We start from the raw sequence: 20671 nt of genomic DNA on the forward strand, positions 1-20671 counted from the left end.
ATCCCCCCCTCTTCCAAATGCATCAATGACAACGTTGTAGGTGACCAACGTCCATGAGAAATAATATTTTTGCATGTACTCCATCACTGCACTCATTTTCTCATATTTTCTAGCCTTGCCATAACTATCTAAGAGTATGTTAAATGTTTTAATGTCAGGAGAGATGCCCGAGCCCTGGAACTTGTCATAGCATTTCTCCATCATCTCAATCTGCCCACTTCCCCCGAAAGCTCGTAGAGTAGCATTCATTGTCCAGATGTCAGGCTTGCAATCATGGTTCCCTAGCATTTCCATTAGCGTAGATTCCATCTCTGCAAATCTATCAGAGGGAGAAGAGGAAAGCATTTTAGAACTTGTAATGTTATGGCTTGGAGATGAAAAAGTAGAAGTCAACATAAAAATTTTGAGAAACAGTTGCAACAATTGTATTATATGGTTCTGAACCCCTGCTGATAAGGAATTTTTCATTTCACAATAAATTACTTGCAGTTTGCTTACTGAACTAAAACAGTTAAGGTAAACCACTTAAAAGCTATGATAGACAAGAAGGTAGTTCCGAATCTTTGGAACTAAAATCAAGATGTATACCTCTCTGCTTTCCCATAAGCATCAATAAGTGTATTGAAGGTGACAGTGTTTGGCTCAATTCCCAGGTTTTTCATGTCTGCGAGTAGGAACTGGACTTTATCAAATTTGAAGTAATGCAAGCAAGATTTGATGAGAATGGAGTAGGTTTGAACATCCGGATGACAACCATCAGTATTCTTCATATTTTCAAGCAGGAAAAATGCTTTATCAAAAAGACCGCTCCTGCTGTAGGCTGAAACAAGAGCGGTATATGTTTCATGGTTTATGATGCAACCCTCATCAGACATGGCTTGAAAGAGTGCATGTGCTCGGTCAGGCTGTTTGCATTTACCAAGCATGACAATCAGCTTAATATAGATGCCTGGGTTAGGCGTGTACCATAGTTGTCCGCGAAGAAGATCAAATATCTAAGGTAAGAAAAAGCAATTTCGTTATAGAAAACAAAATTATCATTTATTAAACATCAATAAAGAAGATCAGTTTTTCCAATGAGACCTCATTGTCAGCAATTCAGCATGCAGAAGAAAACCTGAGTTACATTGAGATTATCAAAATGAAAAAAAAAAATTGATGCAATGATAATAGTGAATCTAATGGAAGATAAGAAAAATGGTCCATGCATGCTAACATTTCATTTACTATTTTACCATCACAGAATTTCTTGTCAAATGGATGTATGAATCAACAGTCACGTGAAATCAGACCCAAAAACCGAAACCCTAACAAGCAATACAAAGAAATGTCCACGCACACACAAGAAAAAAAATAAATAAATAAATAAGATTAATAATAAATGTACACATGATGAAAATATGACACTAAATAGGATGCAGTGGAGAAAAAGGGTACATGTAGCCGACACCATGTAGTGGGATTCTTTGTTGTTGTTTTGTTGTTGTTGTACACATGATGAGAAATATTTCAAGAAATGATGAAGACAACTTAAAATTTTAATTTATTCATTAATGCATCACAAAATATCAGTGGTCCGAAACATTATTGAAAAGGGAACTTCAAAAAATAGTTAATCTGAATAACAAAAAGCCAAATGCAGATTCCCATGATTGTGTTTTATAGGAATTCAACATAATACAATAAGAGAGTGGTAAGCTTCTTCAATGTCTGCGAACAACATAACTAAAACAATGGCGAAAGTGGCAAGAAAGAAAACTTTAGTTTAAAGGACACACTGACAGGGAAAATAGAGTGAAAAAGAAATTTTTACCAGACATGGAAACTGCTTCCATACATTTGGTCGACAGGAATAAATGTGCTGTGCAACAGAGGTCGGTTAACTGCTAGCAATGTTTTAGGATAAACATAAAAGTGGTGTGTGTAGCTTGAGAAAAGTATTTAGTTAGTAAGGCTCACATGCTGGCAAGAAATATGCGCGAAAGTAGAGTGCAGTCTGTGCAGATAAGAAACAGAGTTAAAGCTTTATGAATTCCATTCTATAGATTTTCATTAGTATACAAATCGAAATAAAAAACAGCTCTACTTGCATAGATGCTACCAACAAACGTCATACAATGTAAAAAGAATCTGCTTATTAAATCATGTCATTAAGAAAAAAATGTTCATTACAGAAAAATGGGAAACCACATCAAATATTATTCTGTTCAAGAGAAAAACATAAAAGGGAAATAGGACATGGAAAAAGGGGTGCCTGAAATAGCAAAGGGAAGATATTACGATGTTCAGTGAGTCAATAATCTTTTCAAGCATGCATTTGTAACAGTATTAAGCAAATATTTAATAAATTGCAAAATTCAATGGTGTGCAGTTACATGCACATGGCAAAATTTTGACCTTCCCCCATCAACGATCAAGCTGGAACCATGTTTCAGCTGCTAACACTGAGCAAATTAACTTAGAGTTATCAAGGCACTATACATCTCTAAATATTTTATAATTAAGTTCTAAGATTTTAAAAGATATTTCTTTTAATTTTAAAATTCGGCAACCATTACGGTTAATATAAATATTATCCTATAAAAAATAAAAAATTCCCTGTAAAGCCGAAGAAGTTCTCTTCAAAAAGCTATTAAGTATACAAAGTGATTAAAGATCAAATAAAAGAAAGGAAAAAATCACAGCATTAAGTTGTAGACGAGAAGCAAGATATCAATGAACATGAAATTGAAAATGCCAGGGTCCCTTATGAGTGAACCTATTTTTAGAGATCATGTATCAATTGGGAAAATTTAACAATGAATTTAGTAATATTTCTTTTATTTTCATCGTCATATATCAGTATTTGGTCAGTGAAATCCAAGGTTATGGCATTGGAAAGAAATTGGCAAGGCATTCCTTCTTTTCTATCTTTCTTTCCCGTTGGTGGCAAAATGAAAAATTCTATGTTGAGAGGTGTCTACTAAATCATGTCATGTCAAACTAGATAAAGTCAATATTTTTCATCTGATTTCAAACTATTGATGGATAATCCATAGATCAACAGAAGCTAGTTTCAGAAACATCATACTGAATAAGTTTACTAAGCATACAAGGAGCTTGCTATTGTAAGAGTATTAGAGTACAAATTACCATTCTTTATGATTGTCTTTCATTAACACTTAATGATGCGGGAGCTTACCGCCCGCGGTACTATAGCAACTACCACGAATGTGTTACTGTTGCCGCCAGCCAGCTGACATCTTCCTCGCTGCTGTTCGGCACTTTCCACAGCTATCCCTGTACCCTCCAACAGTCCGTCAAGGCCCTCCTTGACCAGCCCCTGCTGCCAACAACCCACTTGGGCCTGTCCCTGCTGCTGTCCAACCATCGACACCTTTCACAACTGTTGTCCAGCCCTCGGCGCCTGTCTCCACTGCCATCCAGCCCTGTCGTCCAGACCCCACCACTGGTCTGCTGCTGCCCCAAGCACCTCAGCTCCCTCCTGCAATCCTGCAGCAGTCGCCAGCTTTTTTTCCGACCACCACCCTTGTCCCCATTTCCTAGATAGCCGTTTATATATTTTGTGTTGCTTTCTATCTTATATTTTCGCAGCGTCTTCTTGTCCTTTCTGTTTGTATGTTTATTGTGGTTTATTTCATATCGCAAGATTCTCATTTGTATCCTTTTGAATTCAGTAATAAAAATTGTGTTCTTTCGTGAATATTTGGGTCTTTTCCTCCGGTATCACTTAACCAAACAGTTATTGCCAAATTAGCATGTATAGAACAATCTAATAAAGTTTTTAAGAATAAATGATAATATAGTATCGGCTTTTTTACGAAAAAAGGGTGAACCATGAATAATTTGTGAATTAAAAATTTTGTAAGGATTAGTATATCCTATTGTCCTATATTTAAAAGGTTTCCAAAAGTTATTTGGTTCATGCCCTTCACATTTTATAGGGCTCATTGCAACTTATGACACGAGAGTGGGCTCCAAAAATTTCCTTTTGGCCAATTGATATTTGAATAGTTGTGTGTTAAATTTGAAAATATGAATTGATTTTTTAGCTATAATTCTAATTAGATATCTCAGTTTTATTCTCTAATAAAGACTTCATGATCATATAGAAGCAAGCCCATGGTTAAGAACCTATCTTAATAGCAAGAAACCCCTTTCAATAAGAATGGTCAGTAGGTTATGATGGTTTGTTTTAGTAATAACCCTTTGATCTGAAAAGAATATATTCTCGATAGTATAAAGTGAAAATAGTGGGGGATGATGACAAGCAATGATTTCATTATTCTGAGTTGTCACAAACTCTAGCTTGTCAGTCAGTGAAATTAGAACCAACTGATCCTAGAAGCTTTAACAACAAAAAAATTGTGTTATCCACGGGAACCTCATAAACATTGAGTGAAGAATAGGATTGAAAACTTGCCAAATAGACCAATTTTAAATCAATCATGGTTAGCACAAGGTTTCACACTTGATCAATATGCCTTATGATAAATAACCGATAGACTTATACACAAGAAAAGATACATGCTTTGGTTGTAATCATAATATAATAGTGTTGTTAAAATAAGGTTTGTGGAAATTCAAAAAGGTGGGACCGGTCGACCTCCTACAAGGATCCTAGAGGATTGAATTGGAAGACAACTTTGAAACTCCTTGGTTTGTTTTTATTCTCTTCCTATTTATGTTTCTTTTATTTTATTTCAGAATTATCTAGCTGCCAATTCTAACAATGCAATTGTTCCAATTATTAATACTGATCATAAAACTATTTTTGATGGAATTACAATAATTTTGAATGGTCAACATGTCGCTATAAAAATTCCAATAATAGTAAATGCCAACAAATGTTTTAAACTAATCCATTTTTAGGAAGTAGAGAGCTTTATTTTATAGGTGACATCACATGATGATCTTCTTATACCTACAACACTCCACTGCCCATTATAAGCCACAACAACTCTTTAGAGAAGAGTTAGTAGAGATTTAGGGAATTGATGTAGCACTAGGTTTACAAAGTGTCAATGCCTAAAGAAATATTTGATTAGATAATGAAGTGATTAGAGACGTCTTTACTAAAGCTATGAGGATACTTTGAGTGTTAAACTCAAGAGAGGCGGCCTGGAGACCAAATTTCACCATTGTTAGAAAAAGCATTCAATAAGTGCGCCTAAAATCGATGCACAAGATAAGCGTCTTAAGGCACGGGAAGAAAGCTTCAAGTGAGGCTTGCGCCGGTCAATGATGAGACATGTGGCACGGATATCTATGTTGTGGATGACTCCCGCTTCTGATCTTGAGTAGGAGTCTGAGATGTGAGAATCAGTCCTTCCAAGAAGGACTGATTCAACCTTCCCTAGCCCACATGAGTTGGTTGAACCCCTCTTCTAGGGTTCCAACTTTAGTTAGAATTTTATTTGGGTTAATTTGCTTGGAACCCATAAATAGGTTGTAATACTTGGATTGAAACACTTTTGCTTGGTTAACGTTATTTGGAGACTTTTCTATCTGTATCCATTATTAGAGTGTTGTATCATTTGATTTCTACCAGTTGGTGTGTCTGTAGACTAATTGAATCAACGTTACAATCTCTCTCGAACGTTCAAAGACCTCCCATGCCATCAATTACACAACCCAACAGCAGTTTTTCTGTTATCCAACCGTCGATTGCACAAAATTTCATCCGTCATCACTTCTTCCTCATTTGTTACCTATCCTACTACTATCCTTACTCATCCCTTGATCTTTCCACACAATCTAAGAAACCTAGATCAGTGTCGTTTGGTATGAGAACCTAACAAACTCTAATTTTTTAGGGATTTTTCCTTCCTACAACTAAAATGAATATAACATAAATCTTTGACCAACTCATACCCAAACAATTCATATCATAATTCCTAGCCTAAAATCTAAATTTTCAAGCGTTAACTTTATTGGCTCCACAAAAAATCTGTCCCAACAACTACCAAAGGCATAAACACTCGACCAACCCTTGTTTCACAATACTACATCAGCCAAAACTCTAAAGTAAAGAACAAGTCACTACGCTGCCAAGGAGAAACAATCAACGAGGTATTATGATCTTATCATCGAGGAATGCAGTAAAAAATTCTCCAATTGCAGCAAAGGCTCATTGATTTTGAAAGAAGACAATATGGGGAAATCACCCACAACAATAATGGTGACCACTAAAGAGTAAAAAATCCTTTTCACCAAAAAACTTCAAGCGACAAAGAATCGATATCCCATCGATTTGGCATTGAGTATAGAAGGAGAGAGAGTGACTTTGAAGTGAAGGTTGATTTGTCAAATTTTGATGGTTGTATTGATCAAGATGAGTAAGGGACGGGTCTTGGAGTATGGTCATTTCACCTGATAGGAGAGTGAAATTAGCTACTATCAAATTAAAAAAAAAGTGCTTCCTTGTGGTGGGAGAGCCTGAAGCTCTTGCATCAGCATATGCAAAAAAACAATTTCATAATCCGGTTCAAGATGAAGGAGATTCAATGCAAGTACTTGTCATCACATTACAAATCGGATTGTTCTTGAGACTTCGCCACTTATAGTGTCACTTTCTTAATCTCACGATATATGAGTGCACTATTGAGTTTGAACATCTTATGTTAAAATGTGAGCCAGTGGAGCTTGAGGAAGATATCATAACTCAATAACTTGGAGGATTAAGATACCCCATTAACAATGTGATGCAACTACAATCCTATTGAAAATTACATGATGTTCAAACCTAAGATTTGAAGTGGAGAGATAACACAGTAGTATCAGGTCCACAACAAGCAAAAAATATTGTTCAATCGTCGGATCAGGCAGCAAGAGCACACAGACTAGAGGCCCGAGACATGTCTCTCTTAAGAAGAAGCCATCACAGGAGGATAAGATGACTGGCCCTCCCAAATATTTTTTGTCGTGAAGTATTTCAAGTTTCATGAATACAGGAAAATTGCCACCAACTGCCCAAACATAAGAGTGATTCCTTTTACACTGCAGGGTGTAGTGAAGGAGGTAAAGAGTAATGACCAAAGGGGCGAGGGGAATAGAGGGGAGTACCAACTACCCGTAGATGATGGTGAGATGCTTCAGCTTCAATGAGTTCTCTAGAACAAGCCGAAGAAAGAACAATAGTATCTTAGACCTATCATCTTCCATACTCAGTGAACCATGAAGAGAAAGGTGTGGAATCTTATTACAAATGAAATTAATTTTGAAAATATGATAAATGATAGATAAATTGAGCCTTATTACCCACAAATATTCTCACTCATATTCCCTAACTTGGTTGAAAAAGTGAAATGAGATTAGTGCCGACAAGAGGTATCTGGTAGAATTTTAAATTAAAGATAAGTTGCAAGATTGGATTTGATGTGATGTCATGCTATAGATGCATTTCACATTTTTTTTAGGCCAAGCATCGCAATATGATAGGAGTGTACATCATAATGATTACAAATACATAAATCATTTATCAAGAACAAGAGGCGTATGATATTTCTAACATTGAAAAAGTTAACAATGATGAACACTTAGAGACGGGATCTATGATATCTCATGCCATATTTCTACAGGCTCGAGAGAGGTGCATGTGGGCTGGCCTTGTTGATGCTACAATACAATGATATAGAGGAGCTGATGCATGGGCGATGAAATCTCTATTAAATGAGCTTTATGATGTTTTTGTTATCAGTTTGTCACCTAAGTTACCATTCAGATGAGAGATCGGCGTCATATAGACCTTATCTCAAAATTAATGTTCCCCAACCAACCAACTTACCAGATGCAACTAGTAGAGTATGAGTTGTAGAAGCAAGTTGAAAATTTCATGACTCCAGAGCTAGTCCAAGAGAGCACTAATCCATGTGTTGTTCTATCTATACTTGTGCCAAAGAAAGATGATTCTTAGTGCATGTGTATCAATAGCAAGGTTGTGAACAAGATCACCATCACCAATTTTCTATTTCAATGTTAAACGATCTACTTGGACAGTTATATGGAACAAATGTCTTCTTCAAGATTCACTTGCATGGTAGATCAAAATGAGACTAGGGTATGAGTGAAGGAAAACCTTCAAGATACGAGATAGATTTGTATGAGTAGACAATCATGTTTTTCGGCCTATGATTACTCGAAAAATTGTCACTTTCTTAATTCACAAACATCCGTCCTATGATACATTGTTCAAATAGGAAAATTGAGATGAACCCATAGATGATCAAGGAAAATGTGGCATGGCCCGAGCCTTAATCATTTACTTAGGTAAGTCAGTTTCATGGTATGATTTCTCTTTATAAAAGACTTATCAAGAATTTCAGCTCAATCGTAGCACTCAAGATGGAGCTTCTCGAGTTAGATAAATTTACATGATCAGATGATGCACAAGCCAACTATGATGATTTGATGAAATAGGCTACTCAAGCCTCTATTCTAGCATTTTTAAATTTTATTCAAGTATTCGAGATGGAGTGTGAAGCCTTCAATATGAGAATTAGATATGTGTTGAGTCCAAGGAGGATACCCTATTGCTTTCTTGAATGAAAATAATTCCATAAGAAAGTTATACCTACGACAAGAACTTTTATATCATTATTAGAGCCATCAGTCAATGGAGATATCATTTGTTGTCTAATTAATTTGCTCTCTACACTAATTATGAGGCCCTAAAATTCTTGAACAACCAAAGTAGGCTAAAGGGCAGATGTCTCGATGGTAAAATTTCTTTCTTCATTCCATTTTGTGCTCAAGTATAATGCATGGAATCAAAACAAAGTAGCAGATGCATTGAGCTTAACTATTATCCAGTCTAAGATAGTTGATTTTGAGAGATTGAATAATATATATATGTCGTTGACAAGGATTTTTAGGATAATTGTATCATTTGTCATGATAAGATGTATGAGCAGTATCACAGATCAAATGGATACCTATTCTTTTAGAATAAACTATGTATTCCTCAGACTTCACTCAATGAGAGCAATCTACAGGGAAATCATAATAAGGGAATGACAGGTTATTTTAGCAAAAACAAGGCTCTTTCCTTAGTGAAAGAGAAATTTTGCAGACCCACATTAGTACAAGAAGTTGAGAGATATGTCAAATAAAATAGAGTATGTCATTTGATTAAAACTCGATGATAGAACATAGGCCTATACACTCTCCTTCCTCTGCAAGAGACACTCTAGCTAAACATGAGCATAGATTTTGTGGTGGGCTTATCTCTAATACAATAGAATAAGAATTTTGTCATAATAGTGGTAGATCGTTTATTCAAGATGGCATATTGTGTTCCTTGCCAAAAGATAATAGATGTGTCACACTTTATAAATTTATACTTTAATACTTTTTCATGGTGGGCACGACACCGTTACTTCAAATCGGGATTGTAAAGCTCTTGGGCCACTTTTGGAGGGCTTCAAGTGGTCAAATGGGTACCAAGTTACAATTTTTATCTACAGTGCACCGCTAGGCAGGTAGGCGACAAAAGTGAACAATCTAAATTTGAAAAATCACCTTACATGTTTTGTAGGCAAGCACATATAGCATTGGGACTTGGGTTATTTTTAGGTGAAATTTACTTTCAACCAACCAGTCTACCAACCAGTCAACCAGTTGTAAATAGTTTCAAATTTTATACGAGCAAAACACTTCAGTATATTTGGAGTTTGTGTCAATATTTCCAACTGTTGACTTAATACGAATGTAAAGATTAGACACAAGAAAATTCAAGCTTTGCATGAACAAGTAAAAGGAGAAGTTGCCTAGCAGAATGCTAAATATAAAAAATAGGCAAAGAAGTCCCGGAAAGCTTGTGCTTTTAAAAAGATGACTTGGTGTGAATCAAATTGAAGAAAGAGAGGTTTGTTGTAAGTTCTTTTGATGAGTTTAAGCTTAGAGAAGATGGTTCAATTAGAATTGTCAAGCACATCAACAACAATGTATATAAGATTGATTTGTAGGGATAACGATTTTTTTATCTTCAATATTACTTATTTGTCGCTATACTACAAGAATCTTAGAGATTCTAGGGAAGACAGTGACTCCACTCCTACATATGGAGAATGATGCAGACATCTATGTCATGAATGGCTTCCACATCCAATTATTGGCAGAAGTTCGAGACAGGAGAATAAGTCTAAGGACTAGTTCAACCTTCCCAAGCTTCAATAATTGGTCGAACCACCTTCTAGGGTTCTTGTTTTAGTTAGACTTCTATTAGGGTTAGTTTGCTTGGAACCTATAATATATTGAAATTCCTCGTTTGAGATATTTTTGCTTGGTTAATAATATTTGGAGACTTTTCTTCATGTTTTCTCATATTTAAAGAGTTGTAACATATTTTTTCTTAAGTGGTGAATTTATATCTTGAAGAGAACAAGAGTTTGAACCTCTTAGTCATCCGTACTTTGACGTTTTTCCATTCATCTCGCAGTTTTCTGGTCGGACACCCACCTAACTATTGCTTTGCCATCCTATTTGCTATTCAATAGTAATTTCTTGTCGTTCCTCAACAATCGTCATCGTTTCCACTTTCATTCGTCATTCTACAACCCTCCTAACCTTTCCATGTCGACTACTTGCCCTAGTTCGATGTCAACATGCCTCAAGGTACAATACCTCCAGGTGCTTGAGGCGACACCTCATTCTTAGTTATATTGCATTATATATTTACTTTTTTAATATATTTTATCTAATATTATACACGTATACACCTAAGCATGACGAATCATAACAGCCATCATGTGAGAGTAGGATTCATCTTTGCTTCGCTACTCAGTTGAGCCTCGAACTCTCATCCCTAGCCCATTTGCCGAAGCCTCATAACAATGACTTTGTCTCTTTGTATATCATCAAACACCCATCCTAAGCCCGTTTATCGAAGCCTCACAACGTCACCAATCAAAGTTCACTGCCAAGCATCTTCTTCTTTGTTGTTAACCAGAGTCTTCCTCTTCTATTACTTAGTCTCATTATTTACCATGGCTTCCTCTTCTTATCTTTTATCTTCCTCAAATTTTGCTCTATAAAATATTGTATTGTTCTTGTATGAGGCATTCCTTGTTGTTAGATAATATAAATATTTGCTTGAGATAGATTAGATTATTGTTTCCTTAATTGCATGAAGCCAAGAGAATTCTATAACATTTTGTTATAAAATGAATTTTTTTTTCTTTTGGTGAATTGTTAATGAAGTGAAGAAAACGTGGATTGAGACAAGAGTTACACTACTGTCCATGAGCTGGTCAAATATTAGATAAATAAGTACTATAAATTTTCTTGTTAACAACTAGTATGGAACAGTATCTCTAAAATCAATTTATACACCAGTCTTTGTAAAGCATGCATAATTATTATTTAAAATGCTTGATGAGATTCTTAAATAAGTTGAGGAGAGCTTGTTTGTTCAAGTTGCTTCAGATATAATGCAAAGACCTATGATGCAGCAGAGGACGTTAATTGAGGAAAAAAAAATTTGTTGGACTCAATGTCTTGCTCATTATTTTGATTTAATGTTTGAGAAATTGGTACAGTGGTTACGACATAAATCTGTTTTACTAAAAAAAATAATAATAAGCAAATGTATTTATAACCATCCTTAAGTATTAAGCTTGGTGAGAAAATTCACAAATAAAAAAATTTATCTGACTAGTAGTTATAAGAATTGATACGAATAATATGAACTTGCAAAGATTTAAGGAACTACATGTGTTTGTTTCTGAAGAATGGAAAAGAATTTCTTGGGCAAAAAAATCAAAAGGAAAGCAAGTGAAGAAAATTATTATGAAAGATAATTCTTTTTGGAGTAGTGCTGATTATGCTTTGGAAATTATAAGGCCTTCAGTGAAGGCATTAATTAATGTGGTAAAAGGCTCCAGCCATGAGATTTATTTATGAGGCTATAAACAAAATAAATGAAGAAATAATAAGAACATTAGGAGGAAAAGAAGGAGCTTATAAGGAAATATGGGAAATAATGGGTGAAAAATAGGATTGTAAACTACATCGACAAGTGCATTTTTATTGAATATTATTTGAACCCTCAATTTCATTATGATAAAGACTTCCATGTGGATAAGGGGATTAAGATTGATTAATATGCATGTATGAATAGATATATTCCTATGACTATCTTAAAGCTAATGATCAAATCAAATATTTTCATCTAAAGATAGGAATTTTCAGATTTAGAATAGCTCAAGGATGCTACAATACATGCTTAGCTGATAAATTTGATTTAACTATAATTTGAGAAACAAGAACTTTATGATTTACATATAAGCCTCCTGCTTTAATATATCTAAAAAAAAAATTATTCATCTTATTTTAAAAAGTTGGCAGTCACAACCTAGAGATAACGTGCATAAACTCAAAGCATTTGCTATGAAATTCTTATTCTTACTTGTTCAACTTCTAATTGTGTGTTTAATTGGAGCGTATTGAACAAATTGCTTATAAAGAGAATAAATTTATTAGCTATAGGTTGAATGAGAAAATTAGGTCATATTATGTTTGATAAAAAATTTAGATAGAAACATAAAGTTACACGAAAAAAATAAAAAGACCAAATGGCTTTGGAACAACTTCTATTTCACAATCATTTAAATGAAAGAACTAACATGGAGTTGAAGCTTCAAAAAAATTAAAAGATAACTTAAGTATATAAGATTATTTAAGTTGTATTACTAATTCATTGTTTTATTTATCATTATAGTGACTTTAATGTTAATTAAAATATGGAGTAAAATGAAAGAGATGATAATTGAAAAATAGTTTGAAGATGGTGCTAAGATAAAACCCTAGAATGACAAAGTTATTATGTATAATGATTCTTCTAAAGATGATAAAACGATGATGAGACCACTGTGGATCCTAATATTTGTATCACATTTAAATTTTAAATGATTACTTACCTTACATCTTAGTTCGAACTTTTGTTTTATATTAACATTTAATATGAAGATTTGTAGATTATGTCTTTATAATAATGAATTAAATGAACATATTACTAGTTCGCCATATTTAGTTTGATGAGTTATTAATGCTTCTATTTTGAAGCTTACACCTCGATCCACCTCAAAGCTTACGCTTGACCATTTTAAGGCAAAATTTCACTTTTTTAAACACTGAATTTCACAAGGAGACTTATTTTGTGGTTAGTCTCCAATCATAATCTTCTTTTATGAGTATATGTTATCTTTGTATACAATTTATTTATTTATTTATTTATTGTTTCATTATTGTGGAATCATTCCTCCACTTCCTCACTTTTTAAAACAAAGATTTGAATTTTATATTTTCTTGAAGGGCGTAATCATGGTTTAATCCCTTGAGATGTCCATGAAACTTTACTTTCTCCATAAGATTCCTTTTAAAATTTAGTAAATCAAGAAACCAATAATCAAAAACAAAATAAATTTTAATTAGATTTGTAAAGATAAATACATTAGATGTTTGAATAGATTTATATTATCATATTCTTCAATTGATTTATCAATTTTAACAAGCATTATTTGTTCAATTTCAAGGCCCAAAAAGATTCAAATTCAAATTAAAGATAATGTGTAAATATGATCGCATGCTCGAATTCAGTTTCAGATTTAGAACAAAGTTTTCACTTTTGCTCAATTTTAGGTTTATGTTTATGAAAAACACATAATGTAAGATCTCATCAAATTCAGATTTTTATACAAAATCAAATGTAGAACTATATTGCAATTACAGACCATTTCCTACATGTAATGTATCATTTAAAAAATATTCATAAACTACATTTTATTAAGAAGAACCAAATTTGACCATACAGTCTTATCTAGTTGTGCTTTTAACAAAATTTAGCTAAGATAATATTGATTTGTTATGGAAAAAAATCATCGGTGCAATAGTCTTACCAAGAGGATAATTGAAATATGTTCCATTCTCTATAGTTTTATATGAGACTTCATTTAGAGTCTATGAAAAATTATAGCATACATCATGTTTAAGTTCTTCCCAAGATCTTTTAATATAAGACCAATGATAACAAATTAATCCATAATAAATACTATTTAGTCATAGGATCATTCAAACTAACCAAATATCCAAATATCTTTATTGACTATGCTGTCAATCCAAATACATACTAAATGAAAAATAAAGTCCTGAAAGTTTATTTTTTGTTAACTAATATTGATTTTATTTTACTTGCAGCACTAAGCGATAATAATTGATCATATCTCACTAATTTTGTATTGGTGAATTGAATTCTTTGAATTAACCATATTGTACATTTCAAGGAAATTGTCTAAACTATCATCTAATTTATAAATTTTCTAATCTTTAACCTCCCATCAAATGTAAGAAGGTAATTTTGTCTCATACTAATTATGTTGAATTTGTGTATTATCAGAACTTAATTAATTCATTTAAATTCGAGAATTTTGTTGCTTTATTAATTCACCCAGAATTTATGTCCTGCATTTATATGTTATTAAAAATAGAACAAAACTCGTTCAATCAATTAAAGTTATCAAAGAAGCCAAGATTGTATCAAATTTGGTAAAATAATAATTACATGGAAACAAAATTAATATTTTGAAAGCATCAATACAATAATATAAAGGTAAATTTACATACCTAGCACACAATTTTTAGGTATTTACATTTCTCACACCTAAACTTTCATATTTACATATATAGAACTTTGGTGCTTTAACCCTATGCATGAAAAGGTCTATTCCGTTTTTGAAAAGTGACAATAGTGTTATTTATTATGTGATATGAAAGATTTGACTGCTATGTGTGTTAATATGAAAGTTTAGGTGTGAGATATATAAATACATAAGAATTCAATGCTATGCACTGCCCTTGATATAAATTAACAATTGCCACAATAATAGAATTAGTTAATATGCTTGTACAAAGAGGCAGCCTCTCCCAAAAACATTCAAGTTTCCCACATGAAGAAGAATATATCCAAGAAATTTATCCAAGAATGGCGCTATTTTTTTAGTACAAACCTAAGACAACCTATTATAATTTTGAATCCCGTTAAATTCTTAATTAATATAAAAGGGAAAAAGAGCCAAACATAATAAGCCTAATGAACCAACAAGCATATGAAAACCTTTTATGTCCTATTTGAAATTACTGCATCGATACAACAAAAAATTCCACAATTCTAACATTAAAGATTTAAAACCAACTAGCAAAGCTTGTTAGATAAAACTAAGAGCACATGATAGTCCCTCTCATAGCCTTATCTCCCGACGAAGTACTAAAGAGTTCCAACACCAATCCTAAAAACCAGTTAGCATATAGAATAAAATAAAATGTACCACTCATTGAACACTAGCTTTCCCTTTTCCTCTTTCATCTTATTTATTTTCGAATATCCTCTTTCAAGTTTATATCATCCCTCTACTTCACTCATTAACCTGTCCTTTCTGATATCGAAGCCAGATTTTATTCTCATTTAACTCAATCTTTTACCAAAAATTTACTTCGTGGAATTTTAAAATTTTCCTAAAAAAAGTTTACTGTTTGGAATGATTTTCATAGCAAACCAACCAATATAATGATGAGATTTGGACACAGTGGTCTTGATATATTGACTTAATCCTCTATATAGTATAGATTTGGCATTGGAATAGATATCCCAATCTCTTTGAGACAAAAAAAAAAACAATATATCACAACTCTTTCATACTAAGAAAAACGTGCAAATTAAATTGTTTTAAGCCTTGATTGATTCAATCAAATTTCAACTCTAATCACAATTTTTTGTGCATTGTATTTTTTGAGCTATTTCACCTCCATCCTTCTTGTTTTAGAAATTTTCTTAGATTTCACAAGCTTCCAACAATTACGTATAAAATCCAAGTTTATCCATCCACAAATAACCCAATTCAAAAGTTCCTAATCCCTCTAAAATAGCTAAATTTCAGTCAAGTTGCAAACAATACACAAAACTCTCTATTAACCATAACCAGTCTCCATAGTCATATACACCAATCATCACACTTCACCATACTTCTTTCAATACTTATGAAGAATACTTTAAATATTGCTTATGAAGACTACTGTGATTCTGGTCAATTTCTTTTTCTTCCTTTTACAAGGATTCAAACCTTGGAAAATCTACTTTAAATATTAAAATCAATATCATCTACTAAGTAGTTGATTGTCTTTTAATAAAAAAAATTATTCTAGAAATTTCATCGACATAGTTCATATTTATTTTTATTTACAATCCTCTAATGATTTTACCTGTCCCATGATCCCCTTGTCATAATGATTAGCATCATTAGATTTCTAACTAGCAAATCCATATTAATTTTTATTCCTTTCTACTATTGAATCAATTGCACCTCAATTATCTCTACTACATTAGTGAAATCAAATGCCAAAGAACCTAAGAACTTTGACTATAATTTTGATTACATAGCACCTTCAAAGGATGAGCTAGAATTAACGATGCATCTGAGTTATAGAATTCTTCGCCGACTATACGTACAATGGCTTCTCAATTGAATAAAAAAACTGAAAATGAGTTTGTAAAGGAAGGGAATACTACTGGTAACTTAACCTAAGACAAAGATGAATGAACTAAGGTTTGTACCAACTCATCCTCCAAAACCAATTATTGCTCCATTCTTATGACCAATTGATCTCATTTTGTATATTTTAACTATCATCATGATCTCCAAATTTCGTACAAGTTTCTATTAAATTACAAAAGTCAACAAAAACTTCATCAATGATCATGAATTCCTATACTTGCTTCACTATAGCTAGTTCTAACCACATTAAAGATAGATATGAACCACTCTACAGCCTCCCCCTCCATGGCCTCCTCCCTTCCTCATCGAATGAGAGTCTTGTTGGCTAGGGGAATATGTTGAATCATCATAGGCTTGCATGTTTATTTCATGTTATGTTTATGGAATAATTATTCACTTTTATATGTGTCTTTTTTTACATAGCCACTCATATATCATTGTAGTATAATTGGGACTCCTAGAATTCATTATTATTTTGGTTTTAAATTTTATTTTTAAGCTTTATTTCAATTAAGAAAATTTACGCACATTATATACTCTTCGCTCCTATATGGGAGAGGGTTTATTTTATGGAGGAATAAAAATTCTAAAAATAAAAAACCATTGCAAATTTAAATTTTCTCTATTTTTATTTTTATTTTTTTATTTCTATGCTTGTGTAGTGTGTGATAAATATTAAAAAAAAAAAAAACCTATTCCAAATTTCAATTTTCCCCTCCCATGTTTAGGTGCTTGAGTAGTGTGTGATTACCTTGATTGCTATATGCTCCCAACAAGTCATGTTACCTATTAGGATCACTCCATATTATGTGCTAAAAAATTATATAAGATAATTCCTTTCAATGTTTTCCATTTTCCCTTTATCTCCCTTGTTTTTAATCATTCTCATTCCATTCCAAAGTATTCCTTATCTCTCTTTGATCATTTGTATTGAAAGGGACATTTGGCTGGAAATAAGGTGTTTACTGCTGAACCCAATTCCTGAATATTCAATGTTTCATACTTTGGAAGCTTTTGTTTTAGTCAGGAGTCTGAGAAGTGATTATGTTTTACAATAATTGTAGAAATTCTATCCCAAATAAAAAACCTTAGAACTACTTTCTATACATTTCTATTACTTTGCACCTCTTTGCACCCAATAAAATAGAAGCATATTTGCAAGATTTCTAATATAACTGCTATTAAAAGTAGATGTCAGTAGAACCATGAATGCAAAATTAGCAAAGCAAAAGCAAATTAAAGATGCATATAAATTTTCAAACTGAAGTTAACTAGTGCAAGAGCAAATGCTAAGCAAGTGTATGGCATCACTTTTTATTTAGTTTTTAAAACTTTAGGAAAACCTCTTTAATTAATGTTTTTTAAGAATTTTTTTATTTTTTTTTAAATAAATTAAATTAATTTTATAGACATAAAAGAATTTTTAGGTAATTTTTTTATTTTAAAAAAAATGAACCCCTAGCCACCAAACCTTGTGCATAAAATAAGCCAATTATGCATCAACTGCCACCTAACTCTCCAACCAACATCAACCCATGTAGTGCCTTCCGTCGGCCAACCCCGCAACAAAACCTACATCTCTGCCTACTCCACCAACACCTCCATTCACAGTGCCACCACGTCTTTCTAATAATAAAAAGAATCACTTATATAATATACAATTTAAAAAAAAAATCTATACTTAAAGATATCAACAATGTTTTCATTTCAAATAAAAAAAATAGCAAAAAAATAATAAACAAATATAGAAAATGATCCAAATAGTCCCTAAACAAATATACTAAGGCTTTGACAACAAGATTAGTTCTAGTTAAACATATAACAATAATAGATTTAAACTTTCAAGTTTTTTTGGTAAATGGTTCTAAATGGGATTTAAGAAATACTAACTTAAATAATGATAAATAGTAAAAGTGAAGAGCTTAAATATTACAAAATGTAAAATCATTTTCCCCATGTTACCGAAAATCTCAAATTTACAAACTTAAGCATTATATGGATTTAACTTAATCCACCATGTCTCCTATCCCAACAAAATCAAATCATAATCTCCTCTTCTCCTTCACAAGTTGCAAGCCCCATCGATGCCAACCCCCAATGACTCAAGAATTTGGGTAAGAGCAAAAGGAAAGAAGAAAAGGGCGTCATTTTTTACTCGAGCAAAGTTATCAATTGAATCACCACTAAGCCTTCATAGATAGCCAATTTTTAATTAATCGATCTCATAAACAATTAATTTATTATTCTAGATCAAATAAACAATAAGAAGCACTAATAAATGTTTAATATTTTTAAAGGGCATATAAGTATTTACACATCTAAGAACTTAATTTTCGTATTTACATGCATACCACTTAAATCTTTCCCACTACATAAGAAATACCAATATTGCTGACTTTTTAAAAGTGTTATAAATGTAAATATCAAACTTTAGGTGCTAGATATATAAATACATATGAATTATGTGGTATGTACGTAAATTTCTCTATTTTTAATTATATCCTTGGTTAACTTCAAATCAGTCAAATAAATGAATCAATCATTTCTTAAACATTTAACATAGCATTATTGTTATTTTTTTCTTTACAAATTCAGAAAACAACCCTCTTTATTTAATAAATATTTAATGTTCTTAATTATGTACTTGATTAACCAATAATAAGTTTAATTGTTGAAGCATTTATTTCATTTAAATTGATAATAATTATTTTTAATCAATCATTAGTTTTAATTATTTAGTTGAATTACTTTTAAAATAAATTTTATATAGCTAATTATTCATCAACTGCACTCATTATCTAAGTTAATATTATTATCTTCCAAGTTAAATGTTAATTGATTTTCATGTATCAAGTAAGCTCAAAAATCTAACTTCAATCTTTTAAATCAAGTGATCCTCATATTTGCTTATCTGCATTATATATGTTTCTTTAGTATTTTCGAATTAGTTATGCTTAACTTCACACCATCATCGTATTAATTTTCCTTCTGAAGTCATATTCACTTAAATCCTAAATCCAGAAAATAACTTTCAAAGAATTTACTAGAACTATTATGCCAAACAAATTTTCAAACACTCAAAAGATCTACTAAATCCAGATGTATAGTACTTACTATTCCTACTTCTCATCAAACATCCCCTATGAAGCTCATCAGAGATTGGCAAAACATTCAATACATGCCGAAAGCCTGAAACTTAACCTTAAAAGAAAATTAATTGCAATCAGATGTCCAAAATCTTAGTAAAATATAAGCAAAACCTTGAGAGCAGACTCCCAGCGAAGAGCCGTAATCCTCTCATGGAGTGCCTCCAGGACAGTCCGAGGAAGAAGCTTCCTGGAATTGATCGAACCTTTCTTCTCGATGACGGCCTTTGTGGCCTCCCTCCTGAGAATTGCGGAGATGGCCTTCTGCGAAGCTATTTTCCGGTTCACCACCTCCTTCCGCTCTCTCGCCTCCATCTCTCTCTTTCTATCTCTTTTGCTTTCTCCGTTCGATCCTTCGCCGGTTCTTTCGTGCTTGGACTCGGCAGAAGCTCTGAACGGCGCGGGCATTCTAACTATGACCAACATTGCTCTATTCTGCTGGCGAGCTCCAAAGATAGAAGAAGAGTACGAGAGGGGTGAAGAGAAACAGTGCGAGGTTGACAGGGATGAGGTAGAAGAAACGGCCATGCTAGTCGTCGGTGAGCGCCGCAATGCTCCCTTTCCCTCTTTATTTCGCTGGTCAAAAGCGACGAGTGAGGAATCAAATTGAAATTGAAAATATAATTCAATATTAGCAAAAAATTGAAGTCATGTATGCATGTATGTACTGTGTATGTATGCATGTATGTACTGTGTATGTATGCATGTGTATTTATGTATGTATATATATTTGTGTGTGTGAGTGTGTGGGTATATATATATATATTAGTTAGGTTAAACACACACATGACACACATGATTATGGAGTGAAGTGTAAAGAAATCTTCAAAACATTACAACACTATACATGATTACTTCTTATTGTTACTTCTTATTGCAAGGAGAAAGAAAAGAAATTGTGCCTAAAATAGAGTGCACCCATGTTAGGTTAAACCACGCATGGCCACATCGTGGTGGGTTCTCATCGAGTCATTCTAGATA

General features: G+C 32.7%; 1 protein-coding gene across 1 annotated transcript in view; it reads right to left on the bottom strand.

Moving 5' to 3' along the window:
* The window catches only part of LOC110038330 (pentatricopeptide repeat-containing protein At5g48730, chloroplastic), a 21168-nt gene extending 886 nt beyond the window's left edge, over positions 1-20282 (bottom strand). The window contains exons 1-3 of the mRNA XM_020743133.1: positions 19805-20282; positions 589-995; positions 9-319 (exon numbers count right to left, since the gene is read on the bottom strand). Coding sequence (XP_020598792.1) covers positions 9-319; positions 589-995; positions 19805-20218 — 1132 coding nt within the window. The 5' untranslated portion in view covers positions 20219-20282. The remainder of the gene's footprint in view (positions 1-8; positions 320-588; positions 996-19804) is intronic.
* Between the last annotated feature and the right edge of the window lie 389 nt (positions 20283-20671).

The sequence above is a fragment of the Phalaenopsis equestris genome, unplaced genomic scaffold, assembly GCF_001263595.1.
Source record: "Phalaenopsis equestris unplaced genomic scaffold, ASM126359v1 Scaffold232505, whole genome shotgun sequence".
Classification (NCBI taxonomy): domain Eukaryota; kingdom Viridiplantae; phylum Streptophyta; class Magnoliopsida; order Asparagales; family Orchidaceae; genus Phalaenopsis; species Phalaenopsis equestris.